The 17,565-nt window shown below is 36.8% G+C and overlaps 2 protein-coding genes across 3 annotated transcripts; one reads left to right on the top strand and one right to left on the bottom strand.

Moving 5' to 3' along the window:
* Nucleotides 1–3,581: 3,581 nt before the first annotated feature.
* On the bottom strand, nucleotides 3,582–6,143 carry LOC116159383 (CASP-like protein 4A2). 2 transcript variants are annotated; one of them, XM_031472352.1, is made up of 4 exons: nucleotides 4,865–5,178; nucleotides 4,640–4,816; nucleotides 4,511–4,583; nucleotides 3,582–4,357 (listed from the first exon to the last, which is right to left on the bottom strand). In XM_031472352.1, the coding sequence occupies exons 1-3, from the start codon at nucleotides 4,890–4,892 to the stop codon at nucleotides 4,525–4,527; spliced, it is 264 nt and encodes an 87-aa protein (XP_031328212.1). In that variant the 5' UTR covers nucleotides 4,893–5,178; the 3' UTR covers nucleotides 3,582–4,357; nucleotides 4,511–4,524. The 2 variants fall into 2 exon arrangements, 1 of the variants encoding a protein (XP_031328212.1); XR_004142972.1 differs by lacking the exons at nucleotides 3,582–4,357; nucleotides 4,511–4,583 and having other exon boundaries at nucleotides 4,682–4,816; nucleotides 4,865–4,895; nucleotides 5,170–6,143.
* Nucleotides 6,144–8,231: 2,088 nt separating this feature from the next.
* LOC116167804 lies at nucleotides 8,232–11,019 on the top strand. Its single transcript, XM_031483342.1, has 2 exons — nucleotides 8,232–8,574; nucleotides 9,666–11,019. Exons 1-2 carry the CDS (start codon nucleotides 8,316–8,318, stop codon nucleotides 10,532–10,534), a joined length of 1,128 nt encoding a protein of 375 aa, XP_031339202.1. The 5' UTR covers nucleotides 8,232–8,315; the 3' UTR covers nucleotides 10,535–11,019.
* The last annotated feature ends 6,546 nt before the right edge of the window (nucleotides 11,020–17,565 follow it).

The following is a 17,565-nucleotide window of genomic DNA, read 5'->3' as shown; positions in this document are numbered from 1 at the left end:
ATGTAAATCGAATTAGAGTTGTTCTTAAGTATTACCTATTAGCCCACTGGTCCTGAGAAAGAGAGATATCCGCTCGTGCAGAGCTAGTACTCCGGCGCATTACGGTAGGTACTTTACCGCCCAAGTAATTCGTTTCGATTAAAAAGCGACACATCAATATTCAGGGTGTTGCAATGTTTAGATTAGTCAAGTCATGTCATTAGAACGGTTTCGTTTCCTACTGAGGCATGTGCGATTTGATCACAAGGATACACGGCAAGATAGCCGACAGATAGACAACAATTCGATAAGCTAGCAGCAGTTCGAGATCTATTTGATATGTTTGTAATTAATTGCAAGCGTAACTACATGTCATCCGAATACACAACGGTTGATGAGATGCTTGCTGCTTTCCGAGGGAGATGCAATTTTCGCCAATACCTTCCCAATAAACCGGACAAGTACAGCATCAAAATTTTTGCTTTAGTTGATGCCAAAACTTTTTATACGTGTAACCTCGAGGTATATGTGGGAAAGCAACCCCAAGGGCCATTTTCAGTTGAAAATACGGCGAAAGCTATCGTTAAAAGGCTGGTGGAACCAATCGCTAATACAGGGCGCACCATGGATAACTGGTTCACCAGTTTGCCATTATGTGAAAGCTTGTTGGGAAAAAAGTTAACTGTGGTGGGCACTATAAAAAAAAGTGAGCTACCTATTGAATTTGTGACTGGACTGAACCGTCCTCCAGGTTCCAGTACACTGTTCAAAATATAAGGTAAAATTTCTCTAAAAAAAAGACTATATAGGACCATTGTTTTTTTTTAGTGAGAATCACCTTTTAAAAAACAGAGAGTTATTCTCTGAGAAAGAAAGTGATACAATCATTTTATTTTTCCAAAGAAATTTACAGTTTAATTAGAAACTTCAACTATGTCATTTAATTGATTGTACTATATAAATTAGATAAGGATATGTAAGCAGAAGAGAAATTAAATACGCACAAAGGTGTTTGCACTTATAATACAATTAACTTGTCTAACTACACAGAGACATTTATTTAAAAACTAAGCGAAGTTCTCTTGAAAGCTATTTAAGTAATCTTTGGGATTTAAGTACCTTCTCGTTTTAAAACAAGTAAATTATCGTTTATCTTAGAGAAATTCTGGACGTCACATAACTAACTCTATCTAGGAAGTTAATGGGAGTATCTTAGAAGTTCGTTACATCTCCTTTTGCGCCAAGTGAATTCATCTTTGCAGGAAGGTACATTATTACTAGAATTTTGTGATATTCTCTAAATTAAAAGTATAAGTTACCTTTTATTTCAGAGAAATTTATTTAGTTATCTTGCTGTACTTTAGTACTTGCATACATAGGAGATGTACACAAATAAAATATTCAAATATATAGGTAATACATTTTAATTACAAAAAATACTAAAAACTGATTAAATAGTTCTCACTAATGATAAATATACTATGTGTCAAGCCTACTATATACATCCTAACGTCTTATAAAAAATGTTAACAATCTATTCTTTATATCTATTTGTTAAAAACACTAAAGAGAGTCTGTTTTGCGACGATCAAATGCAAATCTTCATCAAATGGAGGGTGTTTTTCAAACACTAAGTTATATTCTAAATTACTTAAATTTATCAGAGAAGTAGCTTTATTAGTGTTAATAATATGAAAACAATGCAACTTTTCGATGAAATTTAAGGTAACCCAAGGTATAGAAATTGCAAATGGTGTACTATTGTATATATAAGTGAATTGGATTTCATTAAAAATTGGGCGATTTTCATTTTCACTATCAAAGGAACAGGTAAACAATTTTTTCCTAAATTTAACACAATTTACAGAAATCCAAGTCACGAAAACAACATTACTCAACTCCTCTATGTCTGTGGTCAGGTTTTGAAAAATTTCTGTTATGGCGTTTTTGCTTAGCTACTGAACCAACGTCCAACTCGAACTCTTTACAAATTTTATTAGACCAATCAAAGAACATTTTTTTCTGATGAGTAACTGCCAAAAGTTTTCCAACGTTTCTAAAGTTCTTGAATTTTTGAACTTGTGATTTAAAGTAACCATGCTTACCCTCAAACCGCATAGTCCACAAGTCAATTATAGGTCCCATTTTACGTATTATCTGCGAGTAATGGAGAAGGAAATGATGTTTGGGAATTAAATGACAATCATACTCGGTCATAAGCAATAAATGATGTTCTTTTATTAAATGTCTCAATTGATTTAGCATGCCTAACGCAATTTTTCTAGAAAAAATAATATCCATGCACTGTAATAGCAACAGTAGTACTTTGAATTTTTTTAAACATTTCTTATTAACGTCTGATAATATTAACGGAATAAAAGTGATTAATGTCCAAGTTTGAGCTGCTCGTTGTCCTATTAAGCTTCCGCTTTTGTCTAGCAAAATTGGACTGGGTTTCTTTTTTTTGTCCAATAAACCAAAACTAAAAGATTTTAATCGTTCATTAATGTTTTGTAAAGTAATAAGTTTTTCAGATACAATATGTTTTAGGTACATTTTTATCTCACACTGTGCTACACCCTCTAATATATCATGCATGGCGTCAACAGATGGGGATTCAAATAACGAAAGGTAATTTAGATCATTTAATAATGAATACGATTTAATTCCGAATACATTACTTGCAGAGTCATTATCAGCAGTCTCTTTTGAATGAGCAGTATAATTTCCGCTAGTTCTTAAGATTAATTTTTTGTCATCTTCGTCATAAATTATCTTTGCATCTATCTTATGCACCATGCATATTCTGCAATAATAATTGGAGGAAAAAGATTCGACCATGCCAAATAACATCGCTCCTCCTAAATTATCATAGCAAAATCTTATCCCCGTTATCAAGTTCTATACCATCCGTTTACAACTTCTTTAAATTATGTACTATAATTTCTAGTATTTTATTCATCGAAAATTGTTTTATATCATTATTATAACAAAGTCCTAAAATATGAATATGCTCTAATTTTGTATTTAAGTGAAAAGCTAAATTTCTGATAATGAAATAAAAAGCACCTAACTTGTGTCCTCCGGTTTTAGAACCCAAAAGATTGACTGTTTCAAATGCATCAAAGTATATTTGCAACTATAGGCCATTTGGGAAATTTTGGAAAAAAACATTTGATTTTAAAGACGACCCATCTTTGAAGTTTTCATAAACCACACTTTCCTTACTTTTCTGAATTAAGGTATAATATGATTTATTATTTAGTAGAAACTTGAGAGTGTCCAGCAGAGGTATGTACACAAAATTAGAAGGAACTGGCACTTCCTTGTAGTTCTTAATATAACAAGAGCGCGAAGTTCAATTTCGCGCATTGAGACTGAAGGTATTTTGACGAAGCGAAGCCGAGTCAAAATATCAGTCAAATGCGCGAAATAACTTCGCGCTAGCGTTATATACAATATTTTTTCTACAGCTGAACCGATTGTTAATATTAAAATTGCTGTTTTAAGTTCAACTTTGTCACGTGCGCGAAATACTTTTTTTCACTGTTGACGATTTCGCGCACGTTGTCAATAGCAACCTTACTTATTAATTAACCGTTTAAAAATCTAGTACTTCGCGTTTCGAAATCCGTCAGAAAATGACAGGTTTTTTTGACAGTTGTAGAAAAAAAGATTTTTGATCCCATATTTGGTCGTGCCTTTGTCCCAAACAAATTTCAATAGGTTTTACAATTTGTGCTTCAAAATACTTTTCTCTTTTGTAGTGCGAATCAAAATTTTGAAAATAATTTTTTGGTTCATAGCGCCATCTTGATCATTATTGTGCATACTCCACACTATATTATTTACAAATTCGTTAGTTGCGTCAATAATTTGCTGAGTAGTGGTAGCGGGTAAACCCAAAGATGTCAGTTTACTTACAAAATTAGCAGCTTCATTAACTGGCAGATTAGGGTCAGGGAGTGGTACGCTACAATTTAAAAGTTGATCAGTAGTTTCAGAGAAATTAACGTCATTGTCACTGTGCGAAGAAACTTCATGTATTACATCATTTGCGTTTCCGTCTGCATCGTCTGCGGTTACATTTTTTGTAGAGGTGTTTGGAGCAGTACTATATGTTCGAAGATGCCTTCGCAGTCCACTGTATAAATTGAATTTCCTTGGACACGGTTGATAAAAACATGGTGGAGTTCCCCCGGCCACGGTTCCCCCGCTGACGGCCCCGATCTCTCCGACCGCGACGATGGCCATGGTGCCCGCTGCTGCTAGGGCCCCGAGTGGCCAACTCCTCCTCGAAGGCCCTCAACCGCTCGTTGGTCGTCACCACGTAGCGCTCTAGCAGCTCAATCCTTTCAGCAGGATCGTTGCTGACAGCCTGTAACCATGTAACTCTGTAGTACAAATTATCAAATGTTAATAGTAAATTTAATATTGTGCAGCGCTATGCATTAGCTTCTTTACTCCGGATATAAAATTGAACGGACAGCATAGGCCGAATGATTATAATGTATGTATGTAATGTATTTACCAAAATTTGAGCGCCTACGTGGCTTCTGGCCGGACTCCTTCGGAGCTGAGTATGTTTGACCACGGATTCTCCGCTATGAATTATCGGTATTTAAATAAGGAGTATTACAACAATTTTAAGAGAGATTACCAGCAGCAGGCACTTCCATGGCCTCCGGTGCAGGAGGGATCAGCACCTCTGGTGGAGGGATCAGCGCCTCCGGTGGAGGGATCGGCGCCTCCGGCGCGGTAAGCGTCTCCGGCGGGGGTGGCACCATAATAGCATTCTCCTCCTGTGGGGGCTCCTTCGGCCGCTCCGGTTCGTTTACTATAAGCACATTTTTGTAATATGTTATGGAACTAAATGATTTCTTACCGTTTCGTGATTTTTTACCGCGCGGCATTTCCTGCAATATTAAAATAAATAGGAAATTTAATTAATGTAATGGAAGGGTAAATCTTATATACCGTTTAACTATACTTCGTTTTACTTGCTTTCGGAACAGACATGTCTATGAAGCTAAAGCACCTGCCACCTTTCCACATAATATTTAACAATAAAATTTCGCAAATGCTTGCCTATTGTAACTTCGTTTGTTAATTAGTATTTGTAAACGAAATATACTCAATTAGTATGTAGGAAATTATAGAATGTACGCTACGTAAGGTAAATGTACTTACACCTTTCTGACGTTTCTACTTTGCGTTCAAACCGAAAATGGCTTGTTTCTTACTTGTTACTTCCACCCCCTTTGGTAGTCATAAAAATCACGTGAAAACAAATGTGAAATTGTTTAGGGCCGCTACCGACGCCGACTATTGTTCACGTGATTTTTATTGCTTTTTTGTTTGGAGAAAGAGTTTCTTGGAAGCTCGTACCTATAACATATCACATATAACCCTTCGGTATAGAGGGTTAATATGCACTGTTTCGCTAATGCCATAAAAATGTATCATACATCGACATGCGTGTAAAGGGGAAGCATTTCCAGCTCTTGGTATTTTTCATAACGGCCCGAGTGCTTGAATAACGATGACTTTCACACGCCTTAGATATTTGTTCAAGTGCCATTTTTTTTCAAGTCTTCGGCGGTCATCGTGCCGTTGGCCATGTTGCCTCTGCGAAATGTCGGTCCTCCTTTTGTCGCATGATCTCCGTCAACTCGCGGTATCTGAAAAACGGATAACACTTCAGTTACCCTCATTCGGATGACTCGTAACACACATACTTAAAACGACGCCATAGAAAATCGTCAACTATGTCCCCATATTGAATGCTTTTTTTAAGAGTCGCGTGAAACAGATAGCTACCCATATAAATAAAATGAAACATATGAATACGATTATGTGCATTAGCTTGATAAAATCTTCAGAAAAAGAGTTTTTATAATATAATACGTTTTCGCCTAATCGCCTCTAATAAATTTCAAATGAACCATTTTTTGCAGATAAGGTTTCGGTGTATTTTTTTGAATTTTGTGCTTAGATGAATTGTCCTTCCATTGAAGAAAATCTTGTGGAGCCATTTCTTTCACATCCACTTTCGATGAACTCGCCATTTGCACGGCATTTTTGAAATCACGAAAATCAAAAACTTGAGCAATTTTCTTTAAACTCAATTCCACCTGGTGGTGAAACGAGTCCGCAGACATAAACGTATGGCCTGATTGAAAATATTTTACATTTAAATTTTCCAACTCGATCTCTGAAGAATTTACCACATAAATAAAGAAGCAAATTAATGCCCAGTTTTTGTTTTGTGCTGAACAGTTGTCCAGCCAAATAGTAATATTTTTTATTTGTTACTCAGTTGTAAACGTTGATTAACAAGACAAAACGCAAACGGGTAAACGTCATGTTTAAACGCTACTGACTTGTAAAACTGACAGCAGACCTGTAAAACTGACAGCAGACCTGTAAAAATTTTACAAGTTAGTAATCTAGTAATTTCATTGGCCAGAATTAATGCGAAGTCTCTGTTACATGGATAAAATGATATTTTAGACATTTCTTCAAGATTAATTTAAGAACTAATTATTTACGTTTACTATTGTTTACAAATGAGTAACAAATAAAATATTGTACATTATACGCCAGGTAATAGTTTTTACTGGGTCTAGGAGATGACAAGCTCGCCTAACGGCTCGCTAGTCAACTTCTCCTATCGCCAGTAAAAACTCACTTACCTGGCTAATAATGTAAAATACTATTACATCCCTGTTATGTAAAAAGAACGCATAAAAACAAGAGACCAAATCCTCCTTGTTTCGACCAGCCACTCCTTCATGCCAGCAAGTGGTTTAGTAGTTTTGGTATAAGCACCAACTGGGAGTAAATATAACTTCCTTAAACATTTCAGCACGGGGTTACATTATAACCTGAAAAAAAGGCATGCATAAGTAATAAGATTAATAAATTATAAAATAAGGTCTACCTTTTGTAGGTCCGCTGAAACCATTAATGTTTCCGGTACCTTTTCTTTTTCGTCTGCTTTATACTCTGTTCTTCCGGCAACATACTTTTCTTTATGCTGCTTCCATGATGCACATTCCTTGCAGTCTTCATTCAATCCTTGTTTGCTACGACTCGAATTGTTTTAATGTAAGTCATGTTGTTCACATTCAAAACATTCTTCGTTGCCCAACTTGGCGAACGAAATATTCATTTCGGCAACTGTCTTTCTATACAACTCGTAGGAAATCTTCAAATTTGGACATTTTTGAGCAAAATGTTTATACATGAATGTTATCGAAATGTCACTGGCAAGATACAACTTGTTAGGTGCGTGTGCTCTCTTCTGTAATGAGAAATAACTGGCCGAAAATTCATATGCTCTTTAATTAAATTTGTATCAACTTTGGATGCATTAGGATGGCAACCACGCATATCTTTTTTTGGAGTAATAGAATTAGGTTCGGAGCTCTTCACAGATTTTAAAAATCTATCATTGGCAGGATGAAATCCCAAAGTAGCAAGCAGAAAAGTCTTACAAACATAACCTGACACACAGCATGGTTTCCTGCCAGGTCGTTCTACGATAACGAACCTACTATCTTCGATTAACCAGTGGACCAAACTTAGCGATTCTGAAGCCTCTATTGATATCATTTATTTAGATTTCAGTAAGGCGTTCGACAGGGTCTCTCACGAATTGTTGTTACATAAGTTGGTGAGTTTTGGAATTAATGGAAATGTCTTACAGTGGATTAAAGCTTTCCTGTCTGATCGTTCATTTGTAGTCAAAGTCGGTAACGTTGTATCAAACAGAACTGAGGTCGTTAGTGGTATCCCTCAAGGCTCTGTTCTTGGACCTTTTTTATTTATCTTGTTTACGTCGGACTTACTTTTGAACTTGAAATGCAGCCATGTGGCCTATGCTGACGATATCAAAATATTTGGTAACTCCTTGGAAGCGGAAAATAAAATCCAAGTCGCCTTAAATGCTGCAGTTGACTGGTGCAACTCGTGGGACTTGCCTTTGAACGGGGGAAAATGTGTGGTGCTGCGAATAGGACATCATAATCAAAAATTTTCTTACTGCTTGGATAATATACTGATCAATGAAGTTCAATGTCAAAACGATTTAGGAGTCACAATAAATAATAAATTAACTTGGGACGAGCAATCCGCTAAAGTTTTTAAAAAGTCTTTTGCTACGTTATGTATGTTCAGGAAAGTATTTCTTAATCCGTCACCAGAACTATGTACAAAGCTGTTTGTGACGTATATTAGGGTCATTTCGCACCAAGCCAGTCCAGTCCAGTCGCGTCCAGTCAAGTCGGACGCTACTGGATTGCAAATATTAATTTATCGTTGAAATAAGGGCAATGTATAGATCTGGTTTCATACTAAGCGCGTCACGTCCAGTCCGATCGCGTCAAGACTTGTCAAGACTGATTGCGACTCAGCCGGTTGAATTTTTAATGCCAGTCTTGACAGTCGTGCACTTCAGAATGGATGTGGAAACCTTGATTTCATTAGTGCAAGCAAAAGAGGCAATCTACGATCCTAAACACCCGAAGCACAGAGATCGTGATTTCATTGCTGCCGTGTGGAGAGGCATAGCCAGAGAATTAAACACAACTGGTAAGTAGGTATTTATTGCAGTATATTTTCATGAAACAAAGATATAGATCTATAAAGTCTAGATAACATCCCGACATTTTTCGTTTTGCCATGGTACAGAACCTCCTGGAGACATAAAATACTCTGTTAATTTTTCTCGGACCTGCAGCGCCTTTGTATTTGCTCTGTGAGTACTTGTAGGTCTCAACGACTGAAGTTGAAGATTATTGGAATTTTGTTCCAAAAACTCAGTTTCCAGAGATTTGTCACTTTCGTTTTGAGTTTGACGTACAAAATTGTGTATTACGCAAGCACTTTTAATTGAGCCTTCGGTTAACTGTATATCAGTTTCGATAGCTTTTTGAAATATACCAAATTTTTTAGTTAATATGCCAAACGCACACTCTACCGTTCGTCGTGCTCTGGACAACCGATAGTTGAATATTCTGTTGGCAAAATTTAACTGCCTACGAGCATAAGGTCTCATTAAGTTTTCACTCAAAGGAAATGCCTCGTCGCCTACTAAATAAAAAGGCATATTAATATCAGTATTAATAATTTCTTGAGAGCCAGGGATGTTTAGTGCGTTGGCTTTAAATGCTCTTCCCATTGTAGATTCTGAGAAAACTGTGCTATCGTTGTCTCTACCATACGCTCCTACGTCGATCAAAATGAAATTGCTTTTTGCATCGGCGACAGCCATTAAAACAACAGAATGAAAATGTTTGTAATTGTAAAACTGAGAACCAGCGTTTGGCGGACACTTTATTCGGCAGTGTTTACCATCGATACTCCCGACGCAGTTCGGCATTTGGCAAATTGTATAAAATGATTGCGCAACGTCTCTCCATTTCTCTGCTGTAGGCACAGGCTACAACGGTTGCAAAATAGTCCAAACTACTTCATTCAGTTCTTTCACTACATAATGAATAGTACTGATTCCCATCCGAAAGGTATAGCTGAGGGATGTAAACGATTCTCCTGTTGCCAGATACCTACAACACAAGAGGTACACAACATATATTTATTGAGTTGCTGTTTTACGATAGATATGTTTCCTTGAATGAATTGTCTGCCCAAATAAACAATCCTATTCCTGTTTTTGGTTTCAGACGCAGAGGTCAAGGCAAAATGGCAAAATTTACGAAGCAATTACATGCGAGAAAAACGAAAACTGAAAAGTGTCCCTTCTGGGGCCGCTACAAACAGTGTCCCGAAAATAACATGGCCGTATTTTAAGTTCCTGTGGTTTTTGGATCCTACATTAAAACATAAAGCAACGTCGGGAAACGTTCCGGAATCCGTCACTGCCAATACTGATGACACTTCTGAGGGTCACATTGAGTCGCAAGATGAGCTTCAAGAAGAAAGCCAACAGTCGCCCCCAGACTCGCCACGAGCGCTTGAAGAAGACTTTCATCAGCAGGCATACGACGTCATTCGTACATCAAGTTGCGCTACTCCTGCTTTTGGCTCACTCACTCGAAGGAAACGACAAATTCAGACAAATGAAACGGAAAATGCAATGCAAGACGTTCAACGCGAGACACAGGGGGATCGTCAGGAGACGTATCCAGACATTCGTTCGCCAAGTGGTTCCACACGTTCTGATGACTTACTACTTCGGGGGAAAAGACAAAAGAAAAAAATTGATACCGAAAATGAAATTGATAGGCAATACCTTAAACACCTACAGGCAATTTCGGATAACGTGAAAGATGACCAAGATCCGGACTTATTGTTTCTACGAAGTTTACTTCCATCCATGAAACAACTTGGACCTCTCGAAAATTTAGAATTTAAAGGCGAAGTCATTAATTTATTACAGACAAAGATACGTTCTCAATCGAATCCACCATCAGTCGCTGCTTCTACATTTTCCCATTATTCCGCTAGTAGTGCACATTCGCTAGAAGAACTGGCTGATGACATTACACCCACAAATACTTTGGAGTCGTATGTACTGCATACTTTTAAATAGTTATATTTCATTTTTAAGAATCTTGGTGTATTTGTAAGAATGTTGTTTTTTCTTTATAAACATATTAAACATTTGCAAAAAAATTTGCTTTATTTGAAACGGTTTCCTTACCTCAGGAAAACGGCTAGTCTTTCTTCTGGGGAAATGGCAGCTCTGTAGTTGGTATTTTCTTTTCGAATCCGTTCAGCGATCAAATTTCTTAGTTGAAAAAACAAATCTGGGCTCATACGAAAGTAGTTGTAAAATTTTTTGGGGTCATTTAGTAAGTCGGGAAATAAATGGTTAAAAGAACCGAACACTGGTCTCCTGGTATGTATGGGATGAATCCAAAACAGATTTCGTCGTTTCTTTACCCTTCTTCTTCTTCTGTGTAGCCTACGTAAAATTATGCCTTGGAGAAGTACGTCCATCTTGACACAACTTCGCCACAAAACTGACGCGACGTATTCAGTGTGAAAGGAAATATTGACGTGACTTGACTGGACAAGACTTGACTGAACGCGACTGGACTGGACTGGCTTGGTGCGAAATGACCCTTAGACCCCATTTGGAGTATGCTGTCTCAGTTTGGAGACCATATTTGGCCAAAGATATTAAGTTGTTAGAGCGAGTTATGCACGCAGTTTCCCGATGGCCTAAACATTTTAACTTAATTTCGTACAGTAACAGATTAAGTATACTGAAGTTGCCTGAACTATGTCTCAGACAAGATAGAGCGGACTTGATTCAGATTTACCGACTAACTCACGACCTATTTCCCGCTAACAAATTAGACTTCCTGAAATTTCGTGAAGATACCCGCTTACGCGGACACTAGATTGCAAAAGGAACCCTTCAGAACTACGCAAAGGCAAAAATTTTTAACTAACCGCATGTTCGACCAGTGGAATGCACTAGACGAACACATCGTAAATTCAATAAATGTGAACCAATTTAAGAATCGTCTTGATAACAAGAATTAGAAAAGATTAATTGTTAACTAATTGTACGTTCGTAACCGATAGAAATTAGCTTAAACGAAATAGCATAATAGGCTTGCCTCATGCTATTATCATCTAAATATAATAATAATAATAATAATAATAATAATAATAACACTCTTCGCCATTTACGGTTTTAAGTACATATTTAAAACTGTTTTGTCGTCTTGAAACACCTGCAACCGTATTTTTTTGTTTTATTCCCCTCTTTGTACAACTTAACAAGAATGTTCTTTGCGTAAAGTTGTTCATTGCCCAAAATTGTTGATTAATTTTAATCTGCCTTTCTAAATTAACTATTTGAGGACATTTAAGGCGACATTTTTCATTACAAGGTAATTTTACTTGGTGCGCATCAGCTTTTTTTTCAGACTTATGTTTTTTTCTTGAAGCCAGTAATTCTTCATAAATCTTTCTCTTTCTTAAATTGCCTTTTTTTGTATACACCTTATTAGAGCATTCTTCCGAGCTGGTTGCCACCTTATGTACTATTTCCGATAAGATGGATTTGACAATTTCTTCCATGCTGTCATATTCTTTTCCATTCTCACTTGTCTCGTGATTTACTTCTTCTGAATCACTTAATTCGCTGAGATTAGAATTATCCATGTCTACTTCACTTAAAAAAATATCCACTTGCACGTGGTAATACGGTTTAAGCATTATCAATGATAGTTTTAGTAGTAACACTCAGACTTACTTTGCTATTTATAATCTGCAACGCTCAGCAGGCTGTAGACACGTATAAAATATTAAGACTAAACACTTAAAAGTCAACGGTACCGTCATCTGGGGTAAAGGCGGACAGTTTTTGGATTTTTTTGTCAAACCCTTGAAGTTGAAGATAAGTTCATTTAATTTGTTGAATATATCTGCCAAGTAACTTAACTGGCACAACCAATCTTCATTTTCGAAATAAGTAACTAAATCAGAGTTCAGCTTTGAAAGAACACTTCTTCCCTCAGTTCAAACAGGCGTGTTAATACCCTTCCTCGCGACAACCACCGTACCTCAGTTTGTAATAATAGCTGCGTGTGTGCAGAACCCATTTCTTCACATAAAATTTTAAAAAGTCGGGAATTTAATGAACGGGACTTGATCAAATTAACCACCTTTACCGCAATATTTAAGGTTGCGTGCAACCCAGGGTCCATGTTCTTTGCAGCCAGACTTTGTTTATGAATAATGCAGTGCTGCCAATTGATCTCAGGATTAATCGTGCGGATACGCGCAATTAAACCATTCTTATATCCTGTCATTGAAGCCGCCCCATCCGTCGATATACTGACACACCATTTCCATTGCAACTCTAGTTCAATTCTTATAAAATGGTCAAGAGTTTTAAAAATATCTTCTGCCTTTGTGTAATCGGGTAGTTGTTTGCAGCCCAGTATATTTTCCAAAATAGTGGCTTCCTCGATATCAAAATAACGAACGTATATGATTAACTGTGCCTCGTTGGAAATGTCAGTTGACTCATCAATTTGTATTGCAAATCGTTTATCAAGCTTAATTTTGTCCGCAATTTGCTCGACAACATCTTGTGCCATTTCATTGTGGTATCAGATTTTGGGATTGTCTTTATAGCGTTGAAATATTAAAATACAGTTTGAATAAATTTAGCGGCAGAGAATTGATTTATGTAACGTACTGGAGAGTTTGGAGCGTTAAAAAATAAGGAGTACTTACGGCGCTTATTGAGCAGAACGATGGTCGAGTAAGGTTTGTTTCTTATATTGTAAAAATTTAGGGTTTCACCAAATTGACTTTCGGCACGACACACGACAGTAGAAAATTATATCTTCGCAAACAGCAAGATTCGGACTTGTTTCTTCCTTCCACGAACATTTTGCGTGCGCACTAAGTAAGTACAAGGACGGACACAAAACGGCAGGGAAAATCAAAATTATGACGAGTAATAACAACAGGAAATTTTTTAATTAAGGAAAACGTACGTTATTTATGTATGCAACAGCTTTAGCATCTAACATTTTATCAGCTATAATTAAAGCGCCTGGAATAATAAGCGACTCTGCTTCCGTATATGATTTTTTATTTTTAGCCGTTAATAAAGCAAGTTCATACGATGTTTCTAATGCTACCGTGGATGATTGTGTAAAATTACGTATCTCTTGAAGATTCTTCTTTACACTTCCAGCTTTTACTTTAAAAAAGTCGATTGATTTTTCTTTTAACTCCGCATGATTAGTGACTAAATGCCTCTGTAATAAAGACGGTTTCATACTGTTGTTCGACAACGTTTGATTGCAAATTACGCATAATGGAAGAGGAGGATCACACGAATTTGAAATAAAACCGAATTTAATGTATGATTCGTCATAATAGCGATATTTCGTCTTAACATCCACTTTTGCAATTTTCGCGTTTTTCAGTTTACTAGGCCTGGATTGTTTTAAATTTAAATTTACTTCAATGTTGCTGATGCTAGCGCAAGTCGGAACAGAGACGGCCACACTACTAGTATCACCTCCAGTATCACGTGCTTCTGATTGCGAAGTGTGACTGTTATCTTCAGAGTCAATAGCACGTTTTTTTCGTATAACATATTTATCCATTGTCACTAAAATGATTACGCGTTCACAATACCAATGGGTTACAAACAACGGTTGGCTTAAACTCAGCACATTCGCGTTACACCTGAATATAACTCAATACTAATAGGGTTGAGATTGCACTATTTCAATACAACAAAGAAAAAATGACGTCGGCTCTTTCCGGCCAATATCGTTACCCCTAATACACGGCGGCTCGTCGGGTGACGCAAGTGAAGCGCTAAAGCCAGGGGTCGGCAATCTGCGGCTCGCGAGCCGCATGCGGCTCTTTTGATATAAAGTTGCGGCTCTCCGTATTTATCTAAAGAAATTACTTCATTTGTTCGAAATTCGCCTTTTTAATTAATCTTATTTGTTTACCAAATCAAAAGTACACTTGCAGCAAACAATTATCTAATTTGTGACACCTGTTTACCTTTACTTTCTTGTATTCTTTTGTTTTTTTATTATAGCAGCCTACTCCGATGTATAAACAGGTAATTAATGAGTAGGTACTTTTGTGAAAAATATTGAATAACATAAAAACTGCGGGGCTTAAGCACAGGGCACCCCTTATAAACATTGAAGAGAACGCAAAAGACAATCGAATAGCGAAATAAAACAGTAGTAGTTCCATTTGAAAAAGAATAGTTATAGCAGTTTGAACAAATGGGATTGAAACAAGTAAAAATATGCAGGATGTTCTATTTAAAAAGATCAGTTATTTATTGACATCGTAAAAATGGGACACCCTGTAGATGCAAAAATAATTTCTGTAGATTCGCAACCACCAATATTTTTTACCAGGTATCAGCTATGTAGGAAAAACCGACGCATTGTTGCAGGACCCTGTATATAGCCAAATACTATAATATTACATCAAAATTTTTTTGTGGCTCTTTCAAAACTGGGAAATTTTATAAGTTGTAATTTTTGGCTCTTCTGTTTCAATAGATTGACGACCCCTGGCTAAAGCTAAATCACTTAAAATTTGCGCAAAGAATAATTTGTTCATATAGTGTAGAATTGTAGATTGTAGATATAGGTTCAAGAATAAATTCCTTGGTAGCGATTCATGCAGATCGTGTTCATTTCACACCCTCAGTACCACCGGTTGAATACCACTGCTTTACACGATACGCAGGCAAAATATATATCGAAAACGAGTGTTCTCGAAGTAAGATCTTATACTACTACAAAGTCAAATTGTCAACAACCACAAATAATCGTGATGTAATTTAACGTGTCCAATATTTTCTGTATAGATCGTATTTAAGAATTCGTATAAATACCTTGTCGTAATAAACACAGGTGATGTTCCACAAAGGTTGGTTAACGGAATCCCAAGATTGATTCTTCCAGCAATATAGATATGTGTTTCGGCGAACTGCATGAATGACCACCTTGCACGTCAGGAATTTTCACAATATACAAAATGGCTTCTTCTGGTGATGATCCCTGGTAACCCTAGAGAAGGATTTCTCTCATACTCTAAGCTGGTAACTACAAAAGTGTCTCAGGCACGTGGTGGATTTCCCTGGTAACTAAGAAGACGTCTCAGGCACGTGGTGGATTTCTACTACGTCGATTCCACGTGAATACTTCCTTCGCACAGATTACTTTTATTGCACACATCACTTTACACACTCTAATGACTAATGATTTCGTAATCTAAGCAAATATTTCGCCTAAATTACCACTTAATTTAGGGAAAAAAACTTTCGATACTTTTTTATGCGTCTCCTTCGTTGACCCCCTTAGCTGTCTCCCTCCTTCCTCCTACTTGATCTTAAAAAATAAAAATGGCGCGCTGTTTAAACTACCTATATACACAGTGTTATGAAAATAAACAAAAATTTTCTAAAGTTATAATATTTTCTTAGTAGTTTAGATATCTTAGCAGTCTGGTAGACATCATCGCGTAATCGATAATTTTGTTTATGGACAGACACCGTATGTCCCATGAACGTCGCTAGTTGTTCAATATTATCGGTCATATCGAAGAGTTGAGTGAGTGTTGCCAGATGTTTTCTTAACTTGGTGCACGTTATTGCGCTAGGGTTCTTAGCGCCACATTCCTTCGCGTACCGTTGTATAACTTTATAACCGGAAATTGGTTCTAAGGTTCCTGGATTTCCAAAAAGGAAAAATTACTTTTTGGCACATACCGGTCCCTAAACTTCAATAAAGTATCTAGGTGGTTTTGTATGTCAAGACTAAACAAAACAGGAACGCCCCTACCCCTTTTTCCCCTAATAACATTACACTTAAGAGTTTTTTCTAAGATCCTTTCAGGGCCTGTCATTAGATTCTTCATAATTTTGTAATGAATTTTCCAAGGTATAGGTCCGTAGTAATAGCCTTTGGAGTTCTCCCGGTCTTCGTCTATTTAATAATATTACCCGGCAGTAAATTGTATGTAATAACGTTGTGTATGAGCTTTCATCTGGATCATCACTCTCTAATTTTCTTTGGGCGTCGTTTCCTTTTAAAATTAAAAAGTCACGTAATAATTTTAAATCACTTGCTAGCGGAAGCAAAGTGACCTTGTTCCATTTATTCATACTAAGGTCAGCAGTTGCTTGCGATGATATGTCAAACTTCCAATGCGATTCTATAAGAGTTATTAACGTTTTTAGATCATTTTCGGCATTTGGTGTTGAATTGGGGAACTCTTTTTTCTTCATTACATTCATGATTGCAAAAAAAAGAAGTGTTGGGTAAGAAAATGGGTGGATCGTCGAATTGCATTGGGAGCCGGTTCAGCTCTCGTAAATGAGTTGCGGTTGGAGGATGCACAGCAGTTCAAAAATTTTATTTGAATGTCTGCTGTGCAGTTTGAACTGCTTTTAGATTTTTGTTGTAGGAGATGCCTATAGCAGTTTGCAATACCTTTTTCGCATTCCACCATGTACTATTGGAAGAATAGTTGCCAAAGTATGCCCACCCATTTATGATAATTTAAAGGAAAAATATTTAAAGATGAGTCAATTTCTAAATAACTCCATTTTTATTATGAAAATAGTACAAACGCAAATAATTAATGATATAAACTGATTGTAAGAATTATAAAAATTTTCTCCTCTAAGATAAGAGTGCGTGTGCACTTGGTACTTTATTAAATTTCGGTCAGATATTTGTTCGTTTCGCGGTATTCAGATATACGACAGAGTGTAAATGAGGGGCACCCCTGTGCTGAAACTCGATGCGATAATAGTTAAAGATCTGATTTGCTGCACCTCTCTGCCGCATCAGCGAGAACATTAATCGAATTCTCTAATCGAAATATCTCACACGGTAACAGGATCTTCGCGTACCAGTTTGCTCTTATCCGCGGAACTCATGTTTAATACGTCTCCATGACTGTAGTGTTTGCCGTAGAGTAGAGAATAGAAATAAGTTCGATCTACTTTTCGTCCGCCGACAGCGTAATAAAAAAGGTCGGAACACCGAGTTGGCGAATCATCGCGAACAACTTCTGCCGCTCCTCTTGCCATAA

This window comes from Photinus pyralis, unplaced genomic scaffold (assembly GCF_008802855.1).
Source record: "Photinus pyralis isolate 1611_PpyrPB1 unplaced genomic scaffold, Ppyr1.3 Ppyr1.4_LG1, whole genome shotgun sequence".
Classification (NCBI taxonomy): domain Eukaryota; kingdom Metazoa; phylum Arthropoda; class Insecta; order Coleoptera; family Lampyridae; genus Photinus; species Photinus pyralis.
This window is presented reverse-complemented; position numbering and strand designations above follow the sequence as displayed.